The 27,802-nt window shown below is 37.9% G+C and overlaps 2 protein-coding genes and 1 pseudogene across 3 annotated transcripts; 2 read left to right on the forward strand and 1 right to left on the reverse strand.

Annotated features, from left to right (window-relative positions):
- Window positions 1–3,618: 3,618 nt before the first annotated feature.
- LOC130999497 (3-ketoacyl-CoA synthase 11-like) lies at window positions 3,619–6,072 on the forward strand (annotated as a pseudogene).
- A 5,240-nt stretch (window positions 6,073–11,312) lies between these two features.
- Window positions 11,313–15,754, reverse strand: LOC130999506 (3-ketoacyl-CoA synthase 11-like). The gene is made up of 2 exons (XM_057925048.1): window positions 15,171–15,754; window positions 11,313–12,275 (listed from the first exon to the last, which is right to left on the reverse strand). The coding sequence occupies exons 1-2, from the start codon at window positions 15,750–15,752 to the stop codon at window positions 11,466–11,468; spliced, it is 1,392 nt and encodes a 463-aa protein (XP_057781031.1). The 5' UTR covers window positions 15,753–15,754; the 3' UTR covers window positions 11,313–11,465.
- Window positions 15,755–19,485: 3,731 nt separating this feature from the next.
- Window positions 19,486–26,747, forward strand: LOC130999516 (histone acetyltransferase GCN5). Of its 2 annotated transcripts, XM_057925060.1 has the most exons (13): window positions 19,486–20,324; window positions 21,021–21,085; window positions 21,263–21,343; window positions 21,541–21,612; window positions 21,958–22,126; window positions 23,053–23,096; window positions 23,801–23,900; window positions 24,101–24,169; window positions 24,759–24,810; window positions 25,350–25,471; window positions 25,899–25,992; window positions 26,223–26,364; window positions 26,449–26,747. In XM_057925060.1, the coding sequence occupies exons 1-13, from the start codon at window positions 19,755–19,757 to the stop codon at window positions 26,513–26,515; spliced, it is 1,647 nt and encodes a 548-aa protein (XP_057781043.1). In that variant the 5' UTR covers window positions 19,486–19,754; the 3' UTR covers window positions 26,516–26,747. The 2 variants fall into 2 exon arrangements, 1 of the variants encoding a protein (XP_057781043.1); XR_009093533.1 differs by lacking the exon at window positions 26,449–26,747 and having other exon boundaries at window positions 19,558–20,324; window positions 25,899–26,079; window positions 26,223–26,361.
- The last annotated feature ends 1,055 nt before the right edge of the window (window positions 26,748–27,802 follow it).

Here is a 27,802-nt window from a genome sequence, read left to right on the forward strand (position 1 = left end):
GAACCCAGAACATCCCACAATCTAATTTTATCTGCATAACCCGCTGGAGCATACACATTCACAAAACAGCAGTCAAAATTACCTTGTTTCCACCGGCCGTTAACCACCACCGCACCGGAGACATCCCATTTACTCGACGCCTCGAAAGCCTCTCTGTTCCAAGTGCTGATAATTCTGCCAGACCTGCCCTCAGAGCCTCTAACTGCCACATCAAAATTTGTCGTCCCCCACCACGATTTACAAATGGATTCCGCAAGCTTCTCCATTTTTGATTCCTGAATGCAGCAAAAGTCAAGTTTCTGGACTTTGATCAGTTCTCCAATGTCTTTTTGTTTTGCAAGACTCCCAAGCCCCCTAATATTGTATGAACTGATATTCATTGATAACTCTGTAAGTCATCTCCCAGCCTATGTGCCTCTAGACGAACGTTTCCATGGGAAACAATCTGCTCAGCAACTTCATCGTCTCGCAATTCGCTTGTGAGCCCTAAATCCTTTCCAAGTTGCCAAATTCTCAAGCCCTCCGCTCTCTTATCTTCAGACTCCCCTTCTTTGGATCCACCAGGAATCCCCTTAAAACCTCTCATCTTCACCCTTTTCGTTCTGATCAACGGAGTCGATTTGGGAGATAAAGACCCCCCATCGTTGTTTTTCCTCCTTTCTCGACGCAGCCCTCTGTTTTTTCTTTCCTCCTTTGGTTCGATTCCTTTCCTCCACTTTCTGTTGAGCTTTAGTACACCCTTCACTCATTCTCCTACGGTCCCCACCAACCCTTTCCCCACACGTCTCCTGCACAATTACATCGCCAACCTCCAAGTTTCCTCTCGAACATTCTTCCGTCACAGGGAGGTTTGGCACGACATCTCCAGCCGCCCTCCCACATTGAACGTCTCTGCTGCTGGATCCAGGGTCAGACCTCGAAGATCCCTTCTCCCAATCTCTGGCGGGCTGTTGAGAGTTGTCGAAGGAAGGGGAGATTGAGTCGTTGGTACTCGGCGAAATTTGCCCCCGAATCTGAAGAGGCGTCTCCTTTCTTGACTTCTCGGATTGGATCAGCATCAAAGATCCATTGTGGAAAGAATGGGCTTCGGCCCCTGAACAGAACTTTTGAGGCAAAGGTAAAACTGGGCCCAATCCACCTTTATCAGGCCCAGAAAAACCGAAGACAGCTTCTGGCCCACAATTTGAACCATTCTCGGGAATCAGCCTTGAATTTTGTGCGGCCGCAAACTCTTCATCTGGAACCTCGAGTCTAACATCCCCAACGACATTGAGACCAGAAACCGAAGGGTTTACCTGGGTAACTGAGACGTCGCATTCTTGATTGGCGCATTCCTCATCACTCCCAATAATCGCGTATGCCGGCGCCTGCGACCCATCCTCCCACGACCACTCCGACTCAGATTCTGATTCCAACTCACCACTTCCGATCATCTTGAGCCTTCCCGGAACACAATCCTCCTGCACTTCTTCAATCCGAATATGGAAACTCGCCCCCTCGATTCGACACGCCAGAATTCTGTCAATGGCTCTCAAACCTGTGGAAACCTGGACAAACGCCGCATCAAGTTGTTGTCTGTTTTTTGTGTCATCATCAACTTTTAGTACCCTCGCAAACTTAGCACACGCGACGTCGAAAAAGCGAGGGCACCAAGCATGAAGGGGAATGCCACTCCATTTCGTCCACACCACACGATTTTGACAGACGTCAAAGTACTTCCACTCCCTAAACCATTGGAACCAGAAGGAGCGCCATTCGTCAAGCTCCTCCATGGCAGCAGCCGTAGAACTCTCGCAAGTACTTTGTATGAGCACCAAGTTCCGGCCCAACGAAGTCACCTTGAGTTTACCTGCGCATTCGCAATTAATCTTCTCCTTTATCTCTTCCCACAGAAAAGTGGACTTGATGAATCCAGTAAATGCCCCGTCGATCCACTCCTTCTTAGACGGCAAAGGTTGAAATTGCAGCTCTTCCTCAATAATCTGCATCTCGCCCTTTTTACCTGTCAAAACATCTTTGAAAGACATTCCCACCAACCTTGTTTCATGTGGGACTGCTCTCGGCATATCTTGTCTGCTGCATGCAACAGTCTCCTTGACCTTGTGAGACCCTCTGTCTCTATCAAACTTAGGGAATAAGACTCTCAGTTTGTAACTACCAATCCACAGCTTGTTAAGATCCCCCAACAATTTTTCCCTATCCTCGACGTCTCGGAATCGAACAAAACCAAAAGGTTTTCCTTTTAAATCTTTTTTTCTCGGGCAAAAAACATCCACCGGCTTCAGAACTTCTCCAAATTTTCGCAGCAGAAAGTCGTGACTACAATCTTCTGGGATATTATTGAAAAAGAACGTCGAGATCCCCTCTGCGTCGATCAGCTTCTTCTTTTCTTCACTATTTAGCCATCTTTTTGCCAAGCCCTGCTTATCAGCTGCTCTCGGTGGTTTCAGGATCCTAGGGTTTGGTAAGTATCGTTGCCTCACCGGATTGCTCTCGGGACGGGAAGAAACTACCCCTCTCCTCCTCACCTCCCTCTTCCTCACCTCTCTCCACTCCATTTTGCCTGGTATTGTAGGTATCTAATGTGATTTCTTCTCTCATTAACTCTTCCAAATTTGAATCAATTCCATCATTTTCACTTCTCTCTCACATTTCCATCATTCTCTCGCAAGGGCAATGTTATGCAGGAAAAGTTCAGTGAAAAGTAAGCGTGGATCGGTGGCTGTGAATCTAATAGAAAGGTGAATCTAATAGAAAGCATTCTATACCTTAAATATGTGAAGTGCCTAATTTACCCTTTGATGTTGATGGGTTTGCTTGGTTTTTTATGAAACTCTTACACATTTGACCGATTTGACAGCCATCGGTCATAAAAGTCAACGATTTGACAGCTATCAGTCAAGAGTACATATGATCGGTGGGTGGCTAGAACATGTGTCCGGCCCGGCGGACACATGTTTTCACCAGCCGGACACATGATTTTATAACGGCCGGACACATGATTTTATCGGTCAGACATGTGTCCGACCGATAAAATCATGTGTCCGCCCGGTGAAAACATGTGTCCGCCCGGTCGGACACATCATCTAGCCACCCACCGGTCATATGTACTCTTGACTGATAGCTGTCAAATCGTTGACTTTTATGATTGATAGTTGTCAAATCGGTCAAATGTGTAAGACTTTCACAAAAAATCAAGCAAACCTATCAAATCAAAGGGTACTTAAAGAATAGGGCATAGAATGCTTTGTATAATAAGAGAGGACATTTTTACAAAAAAAGATAAGGAAGTGGGCACTTTAAATTTTTACTCAACATTTGTAGCCCTTAAATTATTAAAATCTCGATGATTGATTGATCACCTTATTGGATGAATTTATGGTCATGAGTTCGAATATCATAGATAGCGAAAATTTTATTTTTTGCAATTCAGACATTTACACAAAGAATTCAAACGCATGCTACGTACATAAAATTCATACATTTTAATTAATTATATGTTGAAAAGTGTTTATACCCTATAGCACTCCCCCACTTATATATATACCACAATCAAGAAGACCAATTTGAACATCATCCATCACAATCATGTTAGTTTCAACGCTCCAATTTGAACATCATCCATCAAAATCATGTTAGTTTCAACGCTCCCATTCATCTCCAGTATTATCAACAACAATATCCATCCCAGCCACACTACTACTTTCATCTCAATATTTCTAATAATATTATCCTTCATTTTCCTCTGTATTTTGACCAAAAAGTCCCCCCACATATTCTTAGTAGATTTCTCATGCTCCAAACCTCCAGAGAGCCAAAAATGCAGCCAACAAACTCTGCTGAATCGAGCCAAGAAACAAGGAATATTCACAGACGACGCACTGAGTATCATGGCTAAAATCTTGCCCGCGACCGGCGTTGGCGATTCAGCCTACATTCCCGAGAACATACAAAGTGATCCTCCAAATCTCAGCATCGAAGCAGCGAGAAATGAATCAGAAGTGGTGATTTTTGGAGCTATAGATTCGTTGCTGGCAAAGACGAAGGTGGAATGGAGCGAGATAGGAATATTGATAGTGAATTGCACAGTGTTTAATCCAATCCCTTGTCTCTCTTCCATCATAGTGAATCACTATAAAGTGAGGCAAGATATTTGCAGCTACAATCTGACTGGCATGGGATGTAGTGCTAGTCTTCGCGCCGCCGGCCTCGCAAAGCAGTTACTTGAGGTTAGTGTCTGAATTCTGATCTCCTTCAAATCATTAACAACTTAATTTGTAGCTTTCTTCTCTAATAATATAACAGGTGCACCAAAATACTTGTGCGTTGATGGTGAGCACCGAAAACCTCACGAGCGGCGTCTACGACGGCAAAGATCCCTCCAAGCTCATACTCAACTGCCTATTCCACTCCGACGGCTCTGCGGTTCTCTTCTCCAACAAACCCTCTCACCGCCCCCGCTCAAACTAAGAGCTCCTCCACTCAGTTCACACTCACACGGCCGGCTCCGACGTCGCTTACAAATGCATATTCAGAGAAGAAGATTCCAATGCAATCACAGGTAGGGATGTAAATGAATCAAATAATTTTGGTTCGATCCGGTATTCGATTCGAATTTTTGATATTCGAATACGAAATTTTATGATTCGAATACGAATACAAATACTTTTTGCGATTCGTTTAGTTATCGAATACGATTCGAGAATCACGATATTCGATTCGGTATTCGAAAATATTCGATAAATAAATAAATATATATATATATACACACACACACACACACTAAAAAATAAATAATAAAATAGATTTAAAGTAAAATAAATAAAAAATACTTTACAATAATAGCATTGCTGATAGCATTCACATGCTTGCTTTATTTATTCACATAATTATAGTTAATTGAAGTGCTATGACGTACTTCTATTTATTGAAGTGTTATATAAGAGTTCTTATTGATGCTTGTTTTATTTAGATGCTTACTTATGCTATCGAAACTTTTGAATATTAGGTTTGTATTATAATTTGGGAGTTGGATTTTGAAACATAAGAATATATTTTTAGCATATATTATTGAATTTTTAAGTAAATGTAATGTACGTGATCTCCATATTATTTGAAATATTATTTTAGAATTTTTCTTTATTAAAATCGTGAATTGGATATATTCGAATTAAACTAAATAGTAGAAATTTTAGAGAAAAAAAATATTCGATTTAAATTGTATAACATACACTTGTAAAAAAATTAAACGAATATTCGATTCGATTCGAGTATTCGCGAATTAGTATACGAATCGAATACGAATAGTAAAATATGATTCAAAAGATATTCGAATATCGATTCGAATATGCAATTACTTTTACGAATATGAATCGAATCCAATGATATTCGATTCGATTCGGTTCGTTTACATCCCTAATCACAGGCATAACAATAACTAGAAACCTCTTGATCGCAGCCACTTCCACCATCGAACAAAACCTAAGAAAATTAGGGTTTCTGATCCTCCCTCTCTCCGAGCAACTTCTCGTGGCCAAGAATCTCATAATCCGTCGTCTCTGGCGGGGGGAAATCGAGCCGTACATCCCCAAATTCAACCGATGTGTGGAGCATTTTCTTCCGCATGTCGGGGGGAAGCGCGTGCTCGACACGCTGCAGAAGAAGCTAGGGTTTGGGGGTGAGGAAATGGAAGCTTCTAGAATGACTCTGCACAGATTTGGGAATACTTCGAGTTCTTCTATTTGGTACCAACTGGCGTATGCGGAAGCAAAGGGTCGGGTGAAGAAGGGCGAATGGGTCTGGCAGATGGCATTCGGGTCGGGTTTCAAGTGTAGCAGCGTGATTTTGCGCGCCTTGAGAGACGTGGAGGCTGATGACATGAATCCATGGATGACTGACATTCATGCTTATCCCGTGGATTTGGATAACTCTGCTCAAGATCCTTTCTTCTTTGTATCTCCATAACTCTGCTCATTTATTTTATTCTCACTATAATACTGAAGGCTGAAGCGCAATGGTTATATATTGTATTGTTTGCTCACCTCCTATCTTGGAAGGAGGCAAATGATGTTTATATATATATGCTTGGAACATATATATAATTGCTAGATAATAATAATAATAATTAATATTTGCATTGTTTAATTTTTATATATAACATTCGGATACCTATTGTACACTCCCTTCGATCATAAATAAGTGCCTTCCATCATTAAAAGATGCATATATAGTTATAGTGAGATTGCTAATTTATGTGAGATGTGAGACTAATGAATAAGTCAATATATAATAATGAATAAGTTGTATATATTGTTGAATAAAGATATTTAAAAATAAATAAAATTTTCGCTTCCTCTAAGATTTGAACTCGGGTAAAATTTTCCCCTCTCTAGCTAAATATATATATTAGTCATAGGATACATTAAATCAATACATACAAATCAATCTAAGATCATCATATATAAGGGATCTCATTTGAACCATTCCCTCTATATATATATATATATATATATATATATATATATATATATATATATATATATATATATATGCAGAAGTACTAAAAACTTAAGGATTACATAAAATTTTAATTTGCGATATATGAAATAATTATGCTTAACATTTTGATTATGAGATAGATACATGAAGTAGCTGTTTTGCAAGGCCAGTAGCGAGGAGACTAGAACTGCATTCCATGCCAGTGAGATTGTAACTGCAAATATTGATGTGTGTGTTTTAGTTGTTCACATTATTAATGGATTATATATTTTGTGTTTTAATTGAATTTAATATTCACACTTAGGTGATTTTTTGTGCAGGATTTGAAGAATTTGATGTCGATGAAGTCGAATAAAAGAATGATGGAGAAAAGCGATATTTGATGCAATTTATGAAGAACCGAAAAGATGCTAGAAGTGAAAAATAATTTAGAAGTTACTCCCTCCGTTCCACGAATCTTAACACGTTTGGTTTCGGCACGGAAATTAAGGAGTTGTAGATTAGTGTTTTAAGTGTGTAGATAATAAAATATAAAAATGATAAAATATAAAAGATAAGGTAATAAAAGTGATAAAATAGGAAAGAGAAAGTAATAATTATTACTTTATTTGAAAATGTGTCAAAATTCGTGGGATGGCCCAAAAAAGAAAACGTGTCAAGATTCGTGGGACGGAGAGAGTATTAAAGCTCTACTTGCACTTAAATTTTTATCCACCAATTAAAGCCCTATTGTGCTTTATGTACCTTTTTACTCTTCTTCTTTTCCTATATTTACTACTTTTTGCCACTAATGGACTCATCTTATAACAACTTTATCATTTTTATATTCTATATTTATTACACTTTATCACTAGTGGACCCACCACACAACACCTTTAACACTTTAGTCAACTACTTTATCACTTTAGTCAACTATCATTATATCTCATCCACAACACATTTTTCAGTTTTCTTAGTCTCTGTGCCCACCCTCAAATGGGGCTTTAATTCGTGGACGGAGGGAGTAATATTTTTTACTTTATTTATTTATCAATAGCTTTGTAAGCCCATTAGAATTAATGGGCTATTAGGAATTGTAAACTGACCTAGCAATTTTCGTTGGTGGACTTTAAGTAGGCGGTAGTGAGTTAGCTTTGGTAATTGGAGATAGACGAGAGCAGAACATATTTAGTATTTTTCATTAGTCATTCTTTTGAGTTCGTACTTTTGTTTGATCCGGAAAGCTTTGATTTTCGGTGACGATTTCTATTTTATTTTCAGTTCTATAGATTTTCAATTATGTTTGTTTTTATTTATTTGATTATTTCTAGTTTAATTATGACTAGCTAATTTCTTAATTCGGCAAGAATAATGAAGTACTGACTTAATATATGTGAGACCTAATTGTATATATAATTGATTTATATTGATTTCGATTTATTCCTTGTGTTTAAAGTCAATTCCGATTATTTAAGCCTGATCAACTTAGATAATTGGATTAAAGTCAATTGGTTCCTCTAATCCGTAATTGTTGGAATAAGGCTGACTAGTAAGAATAAATTGGTAGACGAATTATTACATGCGTTTTTGGGTAGTTTGTTTAAATCAGGTTCCTTCATCTTAATGCTATTAGAATATTAAATTTATTTTAATAAGTGGAATAGGCAGGTCTGGCGTCTCCAGCTGTCTATTGACACAGTAAGTAGAAATTGGGGTACGTTCGGTATCCTATAACTGGTTGGTTAATAGGGATTAATTTATCTTTGCGTCAATGAACAGAGTTATTAAATTAGTATGGATTTATTCGAGCCGAGTTACCTTTCTTTGATAGATTTCTAGTAATTGTTTATTTGATTTATTTGTTTTCTTAGTTTAGTATTTCTCTCCAAAATTAAGGTGTGGTGGCTACACCAAATTAGATCTTTAAGAAATTGAATGCTTTTACCCGTTCTTTGTGGTTCGACCCTACTTGTTGCTATACTATTCTAATTCTTAGCTGATTGCAGGAATTATTTGGTGGTAGACAACGTCCACCAAATATCTTGTCTCAGTTTATAGTGATTTACTATGATGGTAGAGATAGAAGGGGTTGGATTGAACAATGTGCAATTCACTATCAATATTCCTATATCTCACTCAATTCCTGATTCATTTCTCGCTACTTCAATGCTGAGATTTGGAGGAACACTTAAGTATATTTTCGGGAACATAGGTTGAATCGCCAATGCCATATTGACACACATTGCTTTAGCCATGAAACTCAGTGAGTCGTTTGAGAATATTCCTTGTTTCTTTGCTCGATCCAGCAGAGTTTGTTGGCTGCATTTTTGGCTTTCTGGAGGTTTTGTAGCATGAGAAATCTACTAAGAATATGTGGGATGACTTTTTGGTGAAAATATAGAGGAAAATGACGAGGGCTATTATTGATAACAAGATGGACATGAAATTAGGATGGATTTGAGAACTCAAGGGGAAATTGAGCCTAGAGAGTAACATCATGAGAGATTAATTGATCGAATGTTGTTGTTCGATCAAGTTATTTTAATTAGTTGCCCATATTTATAAGGGTTCAAAATAGGAGTTAGTTAATTCACGTGTTAATTAAATCCGACCCTGCATAATTACAGTATTTCATATCATATTACGTGCTTGTATGTATGTGTATATGTGACATTACTTCTATCTAGACTAATATTTGTCAATTACATAATATAACAAAACAAGATGGTGAACGTGTACTCATCGCTGCCTTTATTTCCAAGGACGCGTTCATTTTAACAATATCAAATTCTAACAAACCATTTATGAAATACAGAAGGACCATCTAATAAAATATAGAGATAGATAGGTCGTAATTTATTAAATGACCTAACTAAGAGCTTAGATCCATTGAATTCTACTTAGATAGATGGTGAACGTGTGCCAACGGCTTTCACATACTCCCTCCGTCCCAGCCCAATAGGCTCGTTTTCCTTTTCGAGACGTCCCAGCCCAATAGGCTCAGTCTTAAAATGGAAATAATTAGGGTTGTAATTAAAATAATTAGCTACATAATTAAAGAGGATATACACCCTAATTTCATTCCCTCTCTCTCTCTCTCTCTGCGTCCCAGCCCACTTTTCTTTTCTTCTTCATCTCTGCTCTCTCCCTTCTTTCATTCCATCTCTCTGCGTCTCTCACTCTCTGTTGCTCTCCGGCGAATGTCGCCGGCTCTCGCCGCCTCCGGCGCGGCGAGGCCGGCGTATCTTCTTCTCCCTCATTTCTTCTCAACCTCTTCCCCTAGATCTAAAATCAAAATTAAAATCAAAATCAACCTAGGGTTTTTGATTTGCAGATCTGAAGACGAAGTGGAAGAAGACGTGTCGGTGCTGTAGACGTGTCGGAGACCTTCGTTACCGGAGCCGGTGGTCGCGGAAGAAGACGAAGCGGCGGTGACCGGTGCGGAGGAAGAGGCGAAAATCAAAGCTCCACCTCCCCCTTCTCTCAACGACGAGCGCCGCCGCTGACTCCTTCGTTCAACGCCACGGTGCCCCCGCCCCCTCTCATCTTCCGCTCTCTGCGGTCTTCCGGTCTTCGCCGCTCTTCCGTCACCGCCGCCCCCTCCCCCTTCTCTCTCTCTCAACAACGAGCGGCGCCACTGACTCTACAGAGCTCCGGCCACACGGAGCCCCCACCGCCGCCGTTCTCCGTCTCCACCGCCGTTCTCCGTCTCCACCGCCCCCTCTCCTCTTCTCAGTTCTTGATTTAGGGTTCTTCATTTGCAGATTCGGTTAATTGAAGCATTTTGATTGTTGCTGAATTTCGATTGTTGCTGATTGTTTGATTTTTGATTGTTGCTGATTGTTTTGATTTTCTCAGTTCTCTGATTGTTTTGATTTTTGATTGCTGATTGTTTCATTTTTATTCTTGCTGAATTTGCAGATTCGAAAGTTTGATTTAGGGTTCTGTGAAGCATTTCTCAGTTTGATTAATTGAACAAATGTGATTAAGGAAAATAAGAGAACACTTAAAACATTAATTGTTGGTGGACCACACCATTTACCTACCAAAAAGTGACTTTCTTAATCGAACAAATGTGATTAAGGAAAATAAGAGAACACTTAAAACATTAATTGTTGGTGGACCACACCATTTACCTACCAAAAAGTGACTTTCTTAATCTCCGTGCCGAAATCAACTGGGCCTATTGGCCTGGGACGGAGGGAGTATATGTTTTGGATAAATAATTAATACTTTAAAAAATTAAGATATGATGGTGGACTCAAACTTGAGAAATTTGGCTTTAAATAGTTCCTACTAGCCTACATACAACGACTTTCAATTTTTTTTGGTTGGGTAAATAAATTCTTAAAAGAATGCGGAATGGTGGCAGAAATAAAACAATTGTTAAATCGAGGTGATGGACGGCAGAAAGACGGTCTTTAGATAAATACCATTTCGTACGCAACGTTAGATAATAATCGTTTTACGATCGTTAGTAGCTTTGATGGTGTCCGTAAAAATCAAACCAAATTTTAAATTTAAAGACCGTAAAAACAATCGTTAAACAGTCATTAATTGTAACAATAGCAAAAGAAAAACACTAGTTATGAGCAAAAATGACCATCCAAAGTTCCAAACAACAACACTAGTTATGAGCAAAAATGACCATCCAAACAACAACACCACGAAACGGTCATTAAGCCGGTCGTTAATTAGGGTTGTTAACGACTGATTTCTCAAGTTTTGCAATCGTTTTTTTAGTCATTAGGACCGCTTTTTCTAGTAGTACTCTAAACACCTATATTTATTATCGGCTCGAGAGAAGAGCATTTCCATCGCATATGATACTTTTTTTAGGATGAAGTGTACGTGATCAAGGGTTCGAGTCTCTAATGTGCACGAGTATGAGTGTGAGTTGTAACTAAAAAAAATGCTTTAATACCAAGGTATGTATTTTGATCTTTAAATAGCAAAGTGGCTATTTTTATAATCACAAGAATACAACACTAGAGTTTTGGAGCTTCAAACAAGTAAGGATATGGAGCACATGTATCCAAATCCACAAGACAAGAAGCATCTTTAATATCACTACTCATCCATGGATTCATCTCATCACCCTCTACATCCCTCAACGCACGTAATATCATGCTGCTACACTTGAAACCCGACCCGTACGCAACCTGCCAGACCCGGTCGCCCTTCCTGACCCGACCCTTAGCTTCCGCATACGCCAGCTCATACCAAATCGAAGAATTCGAAGTATTCCCAAATCTGTGCAGAGTCATTCTAGAAGCCTCCATATCACCGTCGTCGAACCTCAGCTTCTTCTGGATTGCGTCCTGCACCGGCTTTGCGCCGACGTGCGGAAGAAAGTGGTCGGCGCATCGGTTGAATTTGGGGACGTACGGCTCAATTTCTCCCGGGCGGAGACGCCGGATGATGTGGTTTCTGGCGATGGGAAGTTTCTCGGAGAGCGGAAGGATGAGAATCCCTAATGCTTGAAGGTGTTGTTCCATGGTGGAAGTGGCTGCGAGTAACAGATCTTTGGTTACTGTTATGCCGGTGATTCCGGCCGAATCTTCTTCCTGGTAAATGCAGCCGTAGGCGACGTCGGAGCTGGCCGCGTGAGTGTGGAGTGTGTGCAGCAGCCGGTAGTTTGAGCGGCGGCGGTGGGAGGGTTTGTTGGAGAAGATAACGGCGGAGGCTCCGGGGCGGAATACGCAGTTGAGTTGGAGCTTGGAGAGATCTGTGCCGGTGTAGACGCTGCTACTAGTGTTCTCGGTGCTTACCACAAGCGCACAACTATTTTGGCGCACCTGTTGGAGAAGGAAGGGATCAAATTGTATTGGATTATTTTATAAAGAGTTAATATATAAAATGTCCACTTTCATATTGTAAAATTAAAATCTAGCCTATGAAATAAAAATATAAAAAAATGGCCAGTTTTTGAGCAAAAAGACAGAATTACCCTCCCTTAAAAATTAAAAAATCAACTACACTAAATTTGTTTCTCTCTCTAGCGTGCTCTCTCTCTCTGCGCTCTCTCACTTCTCTCGCTCTCTCTCTCTCCCCCTACCTCCCTCCCTCCTTCTTTCTCTCCTCCGGCGAAGCGCCGCCGCCCCAGCCTCATCGTCTCCGCCCATAGCAGCGCCGAAAACGACGCCGCCCATGCAGATTCTGGCGGCGCATCTAATCCCGACGGTGGTGGCTTGTGGTCGTGGCACCGCCGGGGTTCCAGGTCTCTCTCTCTCTTTAAATCGTCCGCCGTCGTGCCACCTCCAACGCCGTGTCACCGATCCCCTCGCTGCTGCTGCCGTCGGCTTTCTCTCTTGTTGCCGTCGACAGATCTGGACATTTTGGAGCTCGATTTTGCATCCGCCGCCTCCTCCAACTTCGAATCGCCGTAGCGCCACCTCCTCCGACGACAGACTGCTCGATCTCTCTCTCCCTCTACGCTGCAACAGACAGATCTGGACATTTTGGAGCTCGATTTTGCGTCCGTCGCCTCCTCCAACTTCGAATCGCCGTAGCGCCACCTCCTCCGACGACAGACTGCTCGATCATCTCTCCCTCTACGCTGCAACAGTCGCCGCCAGCTTCCTTCGATTTCAGCCAACACCGCTGCTCCGCCGCGGGATGGATGATGTCGGCAATGAGATCCGGCTGCAGGGGGACCATCGCCGAGTGCCTGGCCGGCGGAGACGATGAGTTCGAGCTCGAAAGGCGCAGTGCAGTGGCCAGCGGAGGAGCGGCGAGCGCGCGGAAAGGCGCAGTGCAGCGTGCTCAGAGGCTGTGCTTTTTCCCAGGCAAAAAAAACCCTAGTTCCATATCTGAGTAATTTTGGGGATTTTTGTTTTAATTCCTTGAAAAAAAGTTTAGATCTGATACGTCTGCTAATCATTTTCGTTCTAAGATCTGTTGAGATTGTTGATTCGGAGATTGAATGTTGAGATTGTTGATTCGAATGAATTGTTGTATTTTAATTGTAGATTGAATTGATTCGAATAATATTTTCTTGTATTTTGATTGTTGATTTAGAGGAATTGATGTATTTTGATGGTAGATTGAGTTGTTGTATTTTGGTGTTGTACAACAATTTTTTTAATGTTCTTAAATTTACAACCAAATTTATGAATTCACAATTTAATGTTCTTGAATTCACGACCACATTTATGAATTCACAACTAGATTTAAGAATACATTTATGAATTCACAATTAGATTTAAGAATTCACAACCAGGTCGATGAATTCACAACTTAATGTTCTTGAACTTACAACTAGCTCGATGAATTCACAACTTAATATTTTTAAATTTACAACCAAATCTATAAATTCACAATCAAAATAAATTACAGTTTTAATTGTGAATTCAAACTTTAAAAACTCAAATTCACAACTACTTGAATTAACAACCAAAATAAATTATAGTTGTGAATTAAATTCAGGCTGTGAATTCGACTGATTGTGAATTCACAACCAACATAAATCTGGCTGTGAATTAAATTTTGGTTGTGAATTCATTTGTTGTGAATTCACAACCAAAAAATTCTAGTTGTGAATTAATTTTTGGTTGTGAATTCGACTGGTTGTGAATTAAATTTTGGCTGTGAATTCACAAACAAAAAATTCTGGTTGTGAATTCGACTGGTTGTAAATTCTCAATTCACAACCAGTGTGAATTCACAACCAAAAAATTTTGGTTGTGAATTCACACTGGTTGTGAATTGCGGGATTTTTTAAAGGGATGATGTAAAGTGGCCATTTTTTTAATTTTTAATGTGGAAGGGTATTTTGGTAACAGTAGCCATTTTTTAATATTTTTATCTTAGTGGACAATTTTTAATTTTACAATATGAAAGTGGTCATTTTAAAAATCCACTCTTTTATAAATATACACATAGCCAGTTGATTAATTGAAATGTTTCCTCAAAAAAAAATGTAGATTGAAATGAAAATCCTTTAATAAAATGAGAATGAATAATTATTTTCAAATTTTCGATCATCGAGATTTTTTATATTTAACTAAAACTATTAAATTTTAATTAAAATTTAGTTAAGATAGATGTACCGTTGCTGTTGCAACATATGAGAGTTGACCGTTGAGAAATTTGGAAGAACCGCGCATAGCCCTTTTTTTGACGGAAGAACCGCCATACAACTAAGTTTGCTTTTTCAACCAAAAGAAAATAATTTACTAATATTAGTAAATTATTTTCTTTTATTTGTTTCTCCATTAGTTCGAGGGTTAACAAATTGAGATTAGTAAATGATTTTCTTTCTTTTGTTTTTCCTTTATTTTGAGGGTTGACAAATTAAGTGATTGAATTACCCTCAAGTAAAGGTAACACATTATCCAAATTAAACAACAAGTTATAATAGATTCAATTAACTTTTTTTCCCGATCGATATTTGGTACTATTTCGAATATTTCTTTCGTTGACTAATTAAATGATATGATTAAAACTTTATTACTAAATTAAATGATATGATTAAAACTTTATTACTAAATTAATGATAGGTGGTTCTTGGAGTGGATGGGGAACTAACTACTAACATCTAACATGACTTTGACCGATCAAAAAAAATATATATATAACCATATATATCTGCAGAAACACTAAAAACACAATAATTACAGTAACTAGTTTAAAATTTTAATTCGTGATATCTGAAATGATTAAGCTTAATATTTTAATTATGAGATAGATACCTGAAGTAGCTGGTTTGCAAGGCCGGTAGCGAGGAGACTAGAACTGCATCCCATGCCAGTGAGATTATAGCTGCAAATATCTTGTCTCACTTTATAGTGATTGACTATGATGGAAGAGAGACAAGGGATTGGATTAAACACCGTGCAATTCACTATCAATATTCCTATCTCACTCCATTCCACCTTCGTCTTCGCCAGCAATGAATCTATAGCTCCAAAAATCACCATTTCTGATTCATTTCTCACTGCTTCGATGCTGAGATTTGGAGGAACACTTAGTATATTTTGGGGAACATAGGTTGAATCGCCAATGCCGCTGGTGCGCATTCCTTTAGCCATGAAACTCAGTGAGTCGTTTGAGAATATTCCTTGTTTCTTGGCTCGATCCAGCAGAGTTTGTTGGCTGCATTTTTGGCTTTCTGGATGTTTGTAGCATGAGAAATCTATTAAGAATATGTGGGATGACTTTTTGGTGAAAATATAGAGGAAAATGATGAGGGTTATTATTATTGATAACAAGATTGACATGAAATTAGGATGGATTTGAGAACTCAAGGGGAGATTGAGCCTAGAGAGTAACATGAGGATTAGGGCGCGTTTGATAGGGCATATACTGCGTGATTAAAATAGGTAACTCGTGTAATCCATGTGTTTGATAGCTGACTTAATTAATAGTTGCGGCCCGAAAATTGACCAAGGCCCGCACCAAATCACTGTTACACTTCGAAACCACAACTCACGCTCACCCCCAGTTACGTTTTCTCACCCTCAACAGTGACATTCATTATTTTTGAAGATTACAAGTTTGCCCTTGGAAGATTCTTCATTTCCTTTAGTCCCACACAAATACGAAGGTTCTAGTGTTGACTTCTTCATCTCCCCCATCTGGAGTCCATTTGCAGCTGTGGTTTTTTTTTGGCACCAGCAAACAAATGTCTGCTCATAAGGGCATTTGAACACAACATCAATAGCAATACTCAACATCAAGCCCACAGATGCACTGACACCAATAATTGGGGAGTTGATTGATTCTTGTTATATTGAGATCAACAATTGGGGCTATAATGGTGGTTTTCTCGTGAGGACGGGATACATGAATTTGGGGGCGGGGCGGCGCTGGAGTGAAGGAGATGGGTGGCGCTGAGCCGGTAGGGTTGTTGGTGATGGGAGGTGTTAAAATGAAAACGTGAATTTTTCGAAGGGGGTTGGGGGTGGCGGCGCTGCGTGTTGGAGGGAGGAGCGATGTTGTGCCGATTCTTTTGGCGGTGGGACGGGCGGCGCTAGAGGGAGGGAGGCGGCGCCGATTAGGTGGGGGACGGGGGGTTGAAGATGAAGACCAAAATAAAAGAAATCTGTAGCAAAATTGGGGGATTCAATTTTTTCTATTGAACAAAATAGTGTTTCATTTTTTTAATTTAAAATTTTTAATTAATTTAAAATAAGGTTAAAATAGTAATTTCACTATTTAATTTAAATTTTAATCTAAACTATCAAACAAGTAAATCATGTTATCAAGATTTTAATCTTGATCTATCAAACACTAAAATGCATTATTAATATTACCCAATCTATATTATTTTAACTAGGTTTTATTTATCCATCTTTATCTCAACTAGTTATCAAACTGGCCCTTAATAGATTAAATGTCGATCAAGTTATTTTAATTAGTTGCCCATATTTATAAGGGTTTACAAAATAGGAGTGAGTTAATTAATTCACGTAACTAAATCTGAACTTGCATTTCATATCATATTAATTACTTAGATATGTGTAGACTAGACTTGACATCACTTTCTATATAGACTAAACTTCGTCAATTACATAATATTAACAAAACAAGATGCAGCCTATTTTTCTTAAGCCATCAATAACTAATCCTTTAAGATAGAGAACACAATCTACATGTAGTAGTATCATATGCCATATCAAGCACGCATGCATTTTAACCATATCAAATTCTACTAATTAACAAATCATTTATGAAATACAAAGGACCATCTAATTAAATATAGAGATAGAGATGCCATAATTTATTAAATGACCTAGTTAAGAGCTTACAACCCTTGAATCCTACTAGGTTAATGGTGAAGTAGGAATGGAAATTATACCCACGGATACCCGACCCTATATTGGGGGTCGCATCGCGGTAGAGACGGGTATAAAAAATTAAACCCAAATTAGGTTCAGGGCTAGGGCGGGTATATAGATCCCCACCCCGAACCTATCTCAAATAATATTATATGTAGTATATTTTTAATTATTTTTTATAATTAATAAAATATATTAATAATAATATTAATTTTAAAATTAAAATTCATAATATATAATATTAAAAAATTAAATTATTTAATTGCATGAATAATGTTTTCTCTCCTTCTTTATATAACACAATTCTCTATTATTAGTAGGCAGTGGCGCAGGGCGGCGCGGGGCGGGGCGAGCAGGGGCGCCGGGCGCGCAGCGGCGCGGCGGAAACGGCGGCGTGGACGAGTCGCCGGTGGAAGCACGGGGCGTGATGGAGTCGCCGGAAATGGGGAATCGGAGGGGGGAAATTTGGGAATTTTGAGAAATATAAGTGAAAGTTGTGTTGAAAAATGAAGGAGGCGCTGCCAAATTAATTTTTTTTAGGGCACAACGACGGAATAGCGACGGAATTTTCCGTCGCTATTTAGTGACGGACGTTAATTCCGTCGTTATTTTTAAATGAATTATTTTCGGTTATTTAAATCAATATTTAGCGACGGAATTAAGTCCGTCGCTATCTGTAATTTTTAAAATCGCGAAAATTAAAAAAAAGCGAATAACGACGGAGAACATTCCGTCTGTGATTTTTCATCGGCGATCCGTCGGTAATTCCGTCGGTAAATTTGCGGGAAGTATTCCCGGCAACACCCGTCGTTAAATTCGTCGGTAAATCCGTCGCTAAGTATAGAAGAGTATTTCCATCGTTAATCCGTCGTTATTCGGTCGTTATTCTGTGACGGAATTAATTCCGTCGGTGTCCGACAGTTTTTCTTGTAGTGCACCATTTCACATAATGCGCCTCCCTCCCCTCAATTCTCGTCTCTCTCTCTGCCTCACAACGCACACACACATAGCAACACCGATCTCTCTCTCACACTCTCTCTTCCGGCCGCCACGACTCATCTCCGGCGAAGGGCTATGCTGCAAGAAAGATCAGCACAAGGAGAAGTCCTCCTAGGGTGAAGTTCCTCATTTTGGATTGATATTTGATATATTGCTTTTGAATTATTGATCAAAAAGTGGATAATTTGATGCAAATTAGGATGGAATAATCTGAATATATATATACAGGTTTAGGCACTAAAAATGAGTCAAATGACAAGAAAGTGCTCAAACAACAGTGAACTGATAATTTGTCTGTGTGCTCCAGTTTTTCTAGTAATCAAGAATCAGTAACTTTACAGTGATGCATCAAGACTTAAAAAACACTCATAATAAAAACAAAAAAGTCAGAAAAATAAATCTCAACCATTGATGAAATACTTAGGCCAAAATATCAATCTGTGGCTTGAGAGAGAGAGGATGATTTGATATTGGATATATTGCTTTTGAATTATTGATAAAAAATCTTCGTATATAAACATAAATAAAAATCAAATAATCTAAATCATATTTATAATTTTATTTTTAATATATATAACTATTTATTCATCCACAAATTTATATTAAAAATAATATAAATTTTCCTTTAGAAGTTTTACATATAAGATTAAAGAGTTTTAAAATAACTCAATATAATTGCTACACTTTAATTACACTAAAACCATAAAAATAAAAAAGCATAAAATATAAATAAAAAATGTAATAAGAAAAGACAGAAAAAGAAAAAGAAAAACGTGTATGTCATGTGAGAGAAAATATGGAAAATGATCATAGTTTTTAAATTTCAAATTTATTTGTATTTTTATATCAAATTAAATATCTTGTCTCGATCTTTAATTTAAGATGCATATTTGATATTTTTTTATTAATCATTTTTTAATGATTTTTCTATAAAAAATAAAAAAATAAAAAAGAGAGAAATTTGGCGTTAAAAAAATTGCTGTTAAAATTCGGTTTTCATAAAGTTAATATATAGATGTAGATAAGTGGGCTTTAGCCCAACTAACAGTTTAACCAATTTCAACAAACATATGGAGTACATCAAAAATCAAAGCACAATCCAGTATATAATTCACCAATTCATCAAAATTTGTCAAAATCACTAAAATTATCCATTAATTCTATAAATATCTCCATACAAGTACAACACGATTATTTATAATAAGCACTAGGATGATGGATATGGATTTTCAAAAAACAAAACTTATGGAATATTTCGAGTTTAAAGGGACCCAATTAAGTGATCATGTCTGATCCAAATTGAAAAACATTGCAGTACTTTAGTTTAACCAGATACTAATATTTAACCGAAGTAGCAAAAAGCAATCATAAAATAGTTAGGGTAAATTGAATTGAACACATCCAATTTTGATTCATCTCTCCCAATTTCCCCCTTTTCTCTTGAAAAATATTCAATTCGAAAACTCAACTGTGGTTGTATAACGCCGAGATTCAGCAATGGACGGGCATTCGTCGCATTTGACGGCGCCGGTCCGTTCACGGAGCTCTCAGTCTCCGTCGCCATCCCACTCCGCGTCGGCTTCTGCCACCTCTTCCATCCACAAGCGCAAATTGCAGCCGGAAGACCACGCGCCGCCGTTTCCGCCGTCGTTCTCCGACACGCGCGACGGCCCGCTGACGTCGAACGACGACCTGGAGAGCAACAGCGTCCGCGGCGCCGACTCTGACTCCGACGAGGAGTCGGAGGAGGTCGTCGACGAGGAGGAGGAGGAGTACGACAACTCCATGCGCAATTTCACCGCTTCTCGGCTGGAGAGCAGCAACACCGCCGGCCCCGCCGCGAGGAACACGAAGATCAAGGCTGAGAATTCGGTGAAGGTTGAGCCTTCCGACGCTGTGAAAGAGGGCAATATTAACAACAGTATCTCAGGCGCTGCTGCGGCGACGGGGGCAAACGGGTCGGTTCCTGGCATTGTTGTGAAGGAGGATACTGTGAAGAGCATTTTTACAGATAATATACAGACCAGCGGCGCTTACAGTGCAAGAGAGGAGAGTTTGAAGAGAGAAGTAAGCATAGTCAATCTCTCAAAGTTCATATCTTTCATTTATTTATCTCTGGTACTTAGAGATTTCGATAAATTGGATTAGATTGATAGTGGATGCTTCTACTTTTAGTTTTGGAATGAAAATGGGTGGTGTAGTGAATGAATAAGGACTCAATAGTTGTCGGTTTTACATTGCTGAGAAGTGAATGATAAAAAATTCATCCTTTCCGATCAGTTGAACTCTATCTTTTCTTTTTACAGTCACGGAGAAAAATAGTTACTTAGGTAACACTCGCAATCTATGTCAAATCAAGAAGAGAAGTCAGAAATTGACATAACTGTTCGGTTGCTGTTGTTGATACAATCTGAACGACTCTAGCAATCTTTCTTTTATTAAGTCCTACTCCCATGTCTCTATATCACATTTACCTTAGTGCATGCTCATCTATCTGTATTTGCGTGAGATCTGGGCAAGCTACTTATGGGAGTTAGTTAAGTTTAAAGTGATGATCGTGGATATTGATTCTTTCAACAGTTTGAGTTAGCACAATTATGCTCTACTTTACTGATTTTCTTGATAGATTGGACCCTGGTCCGTACTTTAAATTTATGTTTTTCTTATTTATGGATGGTCTTCTTTAATTTCTTCATGCACCCCCCTTCCCCATCCAAACCATGTGTGCAATTTATGTGGGTGACATTTTCCCAAAATTTTTAGGAAGAAGCAGGAAGCCTCAAATTTGTATGCGCGTCCAATGATGGTGTTGATAAACACATGATCTGGTAATTACTTCTGCTATCTCTCTCTCTCAGAAACCTTATTATGTTTACGTTTCATGGAATTGAACGTTTGGTCTATGTTCCTTTAGGTTGTGGCATCTGCTAAACTCGAATTGTTTTGTGTTTTCTCACAAGGAAATCATAGCTTGATTCAATAACCTTGTGTGTGTACTTTTACAGGCTGATAGGATTGAAAAACATCTTTGCTAGGCAACTTCCTAATATGCCGAGAGAATACATTGTACGTCTCCTAATGGACAGGCATGCCACTGGTTCTGAACCTTTTCTGTGAAGCTTATAATATGCAATTATTCAATTAGCTTCTTTTTCATGTGTTTGAAAGACCAGTTAGTTTCATCCGTTGATCATTTTTTTACAGAATCCTCTGCTGCTCAGTTTTCTTGAAAGTCTTCTTTTAGTAATTTAATATCTCATTTTTTCTTGTGGTTTTATTGCAGAAATCACAAGTCTGTGATGGTTATTAGACGGAATACGGTTGTTGGTGGTATTACATACCGTCCTTACATCAGGTACCGTTTATCAAGTGTCTTGTTTTACTTATCTTGTATAAAGACTATGGAAGAGATTTTTTGTTGCATTAATAACTCCCTATGACAATGTTGGCATCATTACTCACTAGTATTGGATTTCCATATTCTCTTGTATATGAGATGACCTATTTATATGTCTTGATAACTTAGCGGCTGTGTTGTGGACATGGCAAAAAAAATTCTATGTTAATGTTATCAATTAGCAAAATAGACTAAAAGAAATTAAAAAATCTTAACATTGTTTCCTCTAAAGGATATGTAATGCTTTTTGCTGATTTAAGTCTGCATTCTTTGATGTGTTGTCACACTCAACTTCATGTGTAGCCAAAATTTTGGGGAGATAGCTTTTTGTGCTATCGCAGCTGATGAACAAGTTAAAGGCTATGGCACACGACTTATGAATCACTTAAAGCAGCACGCACGTGACGTGGATGGTCTAACACATTTCCTCACATATGCTGATAACAATGCTGTAGGTTACTTTGTCAAGCAGGTGAGTTTACCACATGCATGTTTAGCACATATCATTATAAGTAATTAAAAGAATCAGTTTAGTTACGATGTTGATATGCATTCCTGCTCCATGTGTAATTTAACTTAGTGCATTATTTTCTTTGACCATTTGAGTCTTTAAAGATCTGCTTATATTGGGGATGGGCTAAAGGAGCTGAGAAAGTAAAGGTTTTGCATTTTAGATGGATCAAAGATATGATTGAAATTTTTTTACTAGTCTCTCCACTCCTTTTCAAGGAGATAAAATTATGGATGGTTTTCAGGATTCGACGAATCTTAATCAACTTGACCTTCTTAAAGTCTTCCACTGAACTGTGTGCTGGTTCTCTTCTGATGGCTGGTATCTTTAAACTACAATATGAGCACAGACTAAGTTATGTGGATGGAACCTCCTTTTTGGGTTGAATCGGTGGATGGTTATTGGTGAACCACCACCAAGTCGGCACTAGGCGAGAAATGCTCCGTGGGTTTCTGTCTTCCAATGCAATAATAGGTTGGTTGGGTTGATTTAGCAATAGCATACCTATTTCTCAGAGGGGCAAGGAAATGTGAAGAACCATTTTATAATTAGTTAGAAACTAGGAACTTGTAATAATCTCTTCATTTCATCAGGATTATGCTGTTAATCCTTAGTCCATGTTAAGTCATTTTCTAGGTATGCTTGGTGCTAGTACAGAGCTGTATTCTTATTAGAGTCAATAAGAGAGGGCCAAGTGGGTGGGGCTAGGAGATAACATTTCTGGACTTAATTTGCAGCCTTTCACCCTGCAGCATTCCTAGTGGAATTGCTTCTGTTTAGTGCAGTCATTATCTTTAAGATATTGAAATTAGACACCTCTTACTTTTCTTTTGATATATAGAATGCTTTCATTAATGAGAGTTTCTGACTTGTATATTGTTTTCTAGGGCTTCACTAAAGAGATATACTTGGACAAAGAACGATGGCAAGGGTATGTTTCAATCAACTTCAACATATTTTGAGTTGTGCTGCTTTGTAGATTGTTACAGTGAAACCGATTTTATTCTGCTGGGCAAAATTTATTAGAGAAACTTTTAGGGTTAAGGTACAAATCCACCCTTGAAGTAGACACCCCTAGAGCGTATCACTCCCCATTCTCAACCTTGGCCCAAATACACCCCCAAAGTCCATAAAAAGGGTACATTTAAACCCAGCGAGTTAACGGCCGTTATCTCTCCGTTAACTTTTTTTTTATAATTTAAATTATGGATTTCGCCCCTTAAACATGCGCGTATACCCTCCATTCTCGACCTCGACTCAAATACACCCCCAGAGTCCATGAAAAGGGTGCATTTAAACCTAGCAAGTTAACGGCAAGAAACGGCCGTTAGCTTGATGGGTTTAAATGCATCCTTTTTATGAACTCTAAAGGGTGTATTTGGGCCAAGGTCGAAAATGGGGAGGTATACGCCCTAAGGGTGTCTAGTTTAGGGGTGGATTTGTATCTTAACCCAAACTTTTATTTCATGTATCATGAGTTTTGTTTGCATTTGTATCTAAATGTGTCAGACATCTGTTTCCAGCATCAATAAAGATATGATCTATGGTGAGGCAGCCGATTTCCTCTGCTAAAATGTGACGGAAGTTTAATTTTTCAACTCAATAATGGATAGGAGTTGGGTTTTTTCCCTGCAGCTATATTAAAGATTATGACGGAGGAATCCTTATGGAATGCCACATTGATCCAAAGCTTCCATATACTGATTTATCAACAATGATACGCCGTCAGAGACAAGTAAGACAATTTTAGTGCTCTGTCAGTTGATATTTCTTCGGCTGTTAGATTAGGAGTGACTAAATCATGTAGCATGTCAAGATCTTCCAAGAACCAATAATATTTCACATATGATGGAGATTATCCATTTTTCTTTTAACTGGTGCGGCCACTACATGCTAAAATAACAACTTTTCAATTTTATATTTTTTTATTGCTAGGCAATTGATGAAAAGATTAGGGAACTCTCGAATTGTCACATTGTATACCCCGGCATTGATTTTCAGAAGGTAAATGCACTCATTGGAGTTATTTGCTCTTTGCTGCAGAGTGATGGTACATATTAATATCCTCTTTCCTCTTATCTATCAAAATGTTGCTGTTGGTGCCTTTGTATGTTTTTATTTTAAGACAGTTTGTTTTGATGATGATGAGTTTTCACATGTGAAGAAGGAAATTGAATCATTTAGGTGCCCCCAAGTATTTTTCAATCCCTTACTTCAGTTGAAGTCTAAAGATGAGCTAAATACTTTTTTCATGGTTCAAACTTACTTTGTAGGTAACCATGCAGCCTATAAAATTACCTATTCCCTTTCTCTTGGTTCTGTTTTGTAATTTAATGAATTAGCTATTTAAAATCTTTCAATCAAAGTATTTCCATCGGATATCAAATGAGTGGAACTTGAGGACTGGGCAGAGAATAAATTGTTCATTGCGGCCTTGTAGTTTGTTCCAATCAAGTATCAGTAATTTGCAAGCCTGTTTCTATATTTACACTTTCTTCCTACTAGGTTTGAACTAGGAATATGGTATTGCTCTTATATTGTAATAATGGAATCTAGTTCTCGAGTTCTTTTTCTGATGTAAACTGTTTTTCAGAAAGAGGCTGGGATTCCCAAAAGGGCAATCAAAGATGACATACCTGGTTTGAGTAAGTCTCCCTATACCCTCTCATTAATTATTATTGAATGTTTTCTTAATTTTTCTGCAATCAATTTCTTCGGTTACCTTTTACATTAGTTGGATATGCATCTTTCTATGTATGTTTCATAACAATATGCGGTTCTGTTGGGCTCAGAATGCTGAGTTTCCTATATTTCCTTTAGAAAATACTGCCACGATAAATGTGTTACCTTCTCCTATTATAATATACCTGCTGAGGGCATCAGATCAATTTTAATATTTTCCTCAGTTGCATAATGCTACTAGAAAATCCTGCTGCCAGTGGAGTTGCCATAGCTGGCTGTAAGCGCTGTATTTCACTTTGGGTATTTGAAACTGACGAGTGAAGTTTGTTATATTATTTGAGGAGATCTTATGATAATTCTTTTATTAAAATATCACATATCGGTAGCTCATAGGATATGCTTTGCCCTCCATATCAATTATTCAATTTTGGTTATTTGCTTCCTCTGTTGGTTTTCTATTTATGACCTAATTTTGGACTTGCCTGCAATTTAATATAAACAGGAGAGGCAGGCTGGACCGCTGATCAATATGGTCATTCTCAATTTAATAAACAAGTAAACTTGTCGACAGACATTACCTCACATCAGAAACAACTGACTGCATTCATGCGCTCACTTATTAAGGTAAGCCACTTTTGATCATGTTTAACTAGCTAAATTTCCATACTAACAGACTGGTTTTAGTAGTTCCAAGTGAAAAAGATGTAGCATTGACGAGTTTCTGTTACTCATGACTGCTCAAATTTTAAAATTTGATTGTAAATAATCTGTACTCAACAGCTTTCTACCACTATTTCTAAGATTAAACAAGTTGCTACATGGCTGTATAATGGTTATTTCATGCATAAAGAAATCTTATTCTATTTACTTTTATATTAAATGTTCTACATTTGTTGGGTCCATTCAGTAAACATGTTATATGCTACATTAACTGGATCGCTTCAAAGCTTTCGTTTTTCATTTATTCTGCCTGATGGCATTCATACTAGTTTTCTACTCCCTGCTTATATTTTGTGCCATTCTGTTGATGGTCGGTCATCTATTCGCGCAGGCGATGCATGATCATCCTGATGCTTGGCCATTTAAGGAACCTGTTGATGCACGAGATGTACCTGATTACTACAACATCATTAAGGATCCAATGGGTATACTTCGTATATATGTTTATGGCTTATGAGCATTCTGCTTTGTCTCCTAAGTGCGTTCTAGCTTTTCTCGATGAAATATAGGTGGTAATATTACTTGCTCTCTTCAAATAATCTGCTCTAACTATTCACAACTCACTTGCACATCTTCGACCATAAGCTTGCATCCTTGCACAAGTTTCAACTTTCATGTGTTGTCAAGTGCTGATGCTGCATTTTTTGGTCTGTAGATTTAAAAACAATGTCAAAGCGGGTGGAATCCGAGCAATATTATGTGACTTTCGAGATGTTTGTGGCAGATGTTCGGAGAATGTTCTCGAACGCACGCACGTATAACTCCCCGGAGACGATCTATTACAAATGTTCCACCAGGCATGATCACAGCAACATATGCTAAGTTGTAGGCTACATATTTCTCTTTTGTTATGGACCTAAGTTAAAATTGTTTGGTTGCAGGTTGGAAGCACATTTTACAAACAAAGTTCAAGTTGGTTTGCAAGCTAGTATCAAGATTCAGCCATAACATTATTAGATATCTTGTAACCTTTTTTTTTTTTTTGAATTAGATATCTTGTAACCTTATTAATTGTAAATTCAATTAATTATCACTGCTGTTTCAACCACTGCAACTATTTATCCTAGATTAGATTGGATAGTGAACAATGTACAATGTATCGACCAATAATTTGAGCTCATTCATTTACTCTTTAAATTGGTTTTGGTTGTTAGTACAATAGCAACCTAGTTTCTTCTTACTTATCCGTCAATCAGAGTATTACCGTCGATTACTTCCCTGGTATAGTAAACAATTTCGAGCAGTTTTGAAAGTGCATGTTTGATAGGCCTTATAAGCGTGGATAGCTAAATAATTTGGGGTTGTGTTTGGTATCCTAGATGATTAATTAAGAGGGTTTGAAATAAAATGAAGTCTTATTTCACTATTTCTCTTTGTTACTTATCTCATTTTCATTAATCCGTCAATTTTTAAACATGGTTACCAAATAAATGCTCATTGTAGCAAATAATGCAAAGCAATGTAAATTAAGGATTTTCTAGTCTAGTAGTAGATGTTTTGTTTTCTTGAATGCTAGTTTGTGTTTGTCTGCACATGTGATGGAAAAACTTGAAAATGTGAAACATGACCCACTTTCAGTGTGAAATCACCAACCACTTTCAATACGGAGTCAAAGAGGCATTATAATTATTTTGACATTTATTAGTGGTGATGAGTTTTGACCTTGTAAAATAGTCCACCACTTTGACTCTTGTTAGTCTTTGACAATGAGTTCTTTAAATTCATTGTATTTACAACAAGATGTTCATTATATCAGACAAGCCAAAGTAATAACAAAAACAATATTATATTATGTCTTTTAGACTATGTTTGGGCTCATTATAATATCACATCCTCCACTTATTGGCCCTTGGAACTATTATGTTCAATTTTGTTCGAAATGGGTCGATAAGCTACCTCTTATTACCAACTTTTAGAAGGATACAGCTGTCTAAAATATAAAAATGAATACAAATGTTTAATTTTTGATCTTGATATATTAAAGTAATCGCTTCATATATTTTGTTAGTTTTACAAAATTCAAACGTTTATTCTTGAATCTTGATCAAGAAGCAAGGCCAATAATAAGTAATAGGAGTATGATTAATTCCTGTATTTCAATTTCAAGAATGATTTTCCATCAATAACATATTATATATATATAACTGAAATGATATTAATGAAAAGAGAAAAGAAAAAATCTAAAAAATCCTCTAAAGCACATAACGCAGACTAAGGAAGAGGTTCGTCGAAACC

Source organism: Salvia miltiorrhiza, chromosome 1, assembly GCF_028751815.1.
Source record: "Salvia miltiorrhiza cultivar Shanhuang (shh) chromosome 1, IMPLAD_Smil_shh, whole genome shotgun sequence".
In the NCBI taxonomy this organism is placed as follows: domain Eukaryota; kingdom Viridiplantae; phylum Streptophyta; class Magnoliopsida; order Lamiales; family Lamiaceae; genus Salvia; species Salvia miltiorrhiza.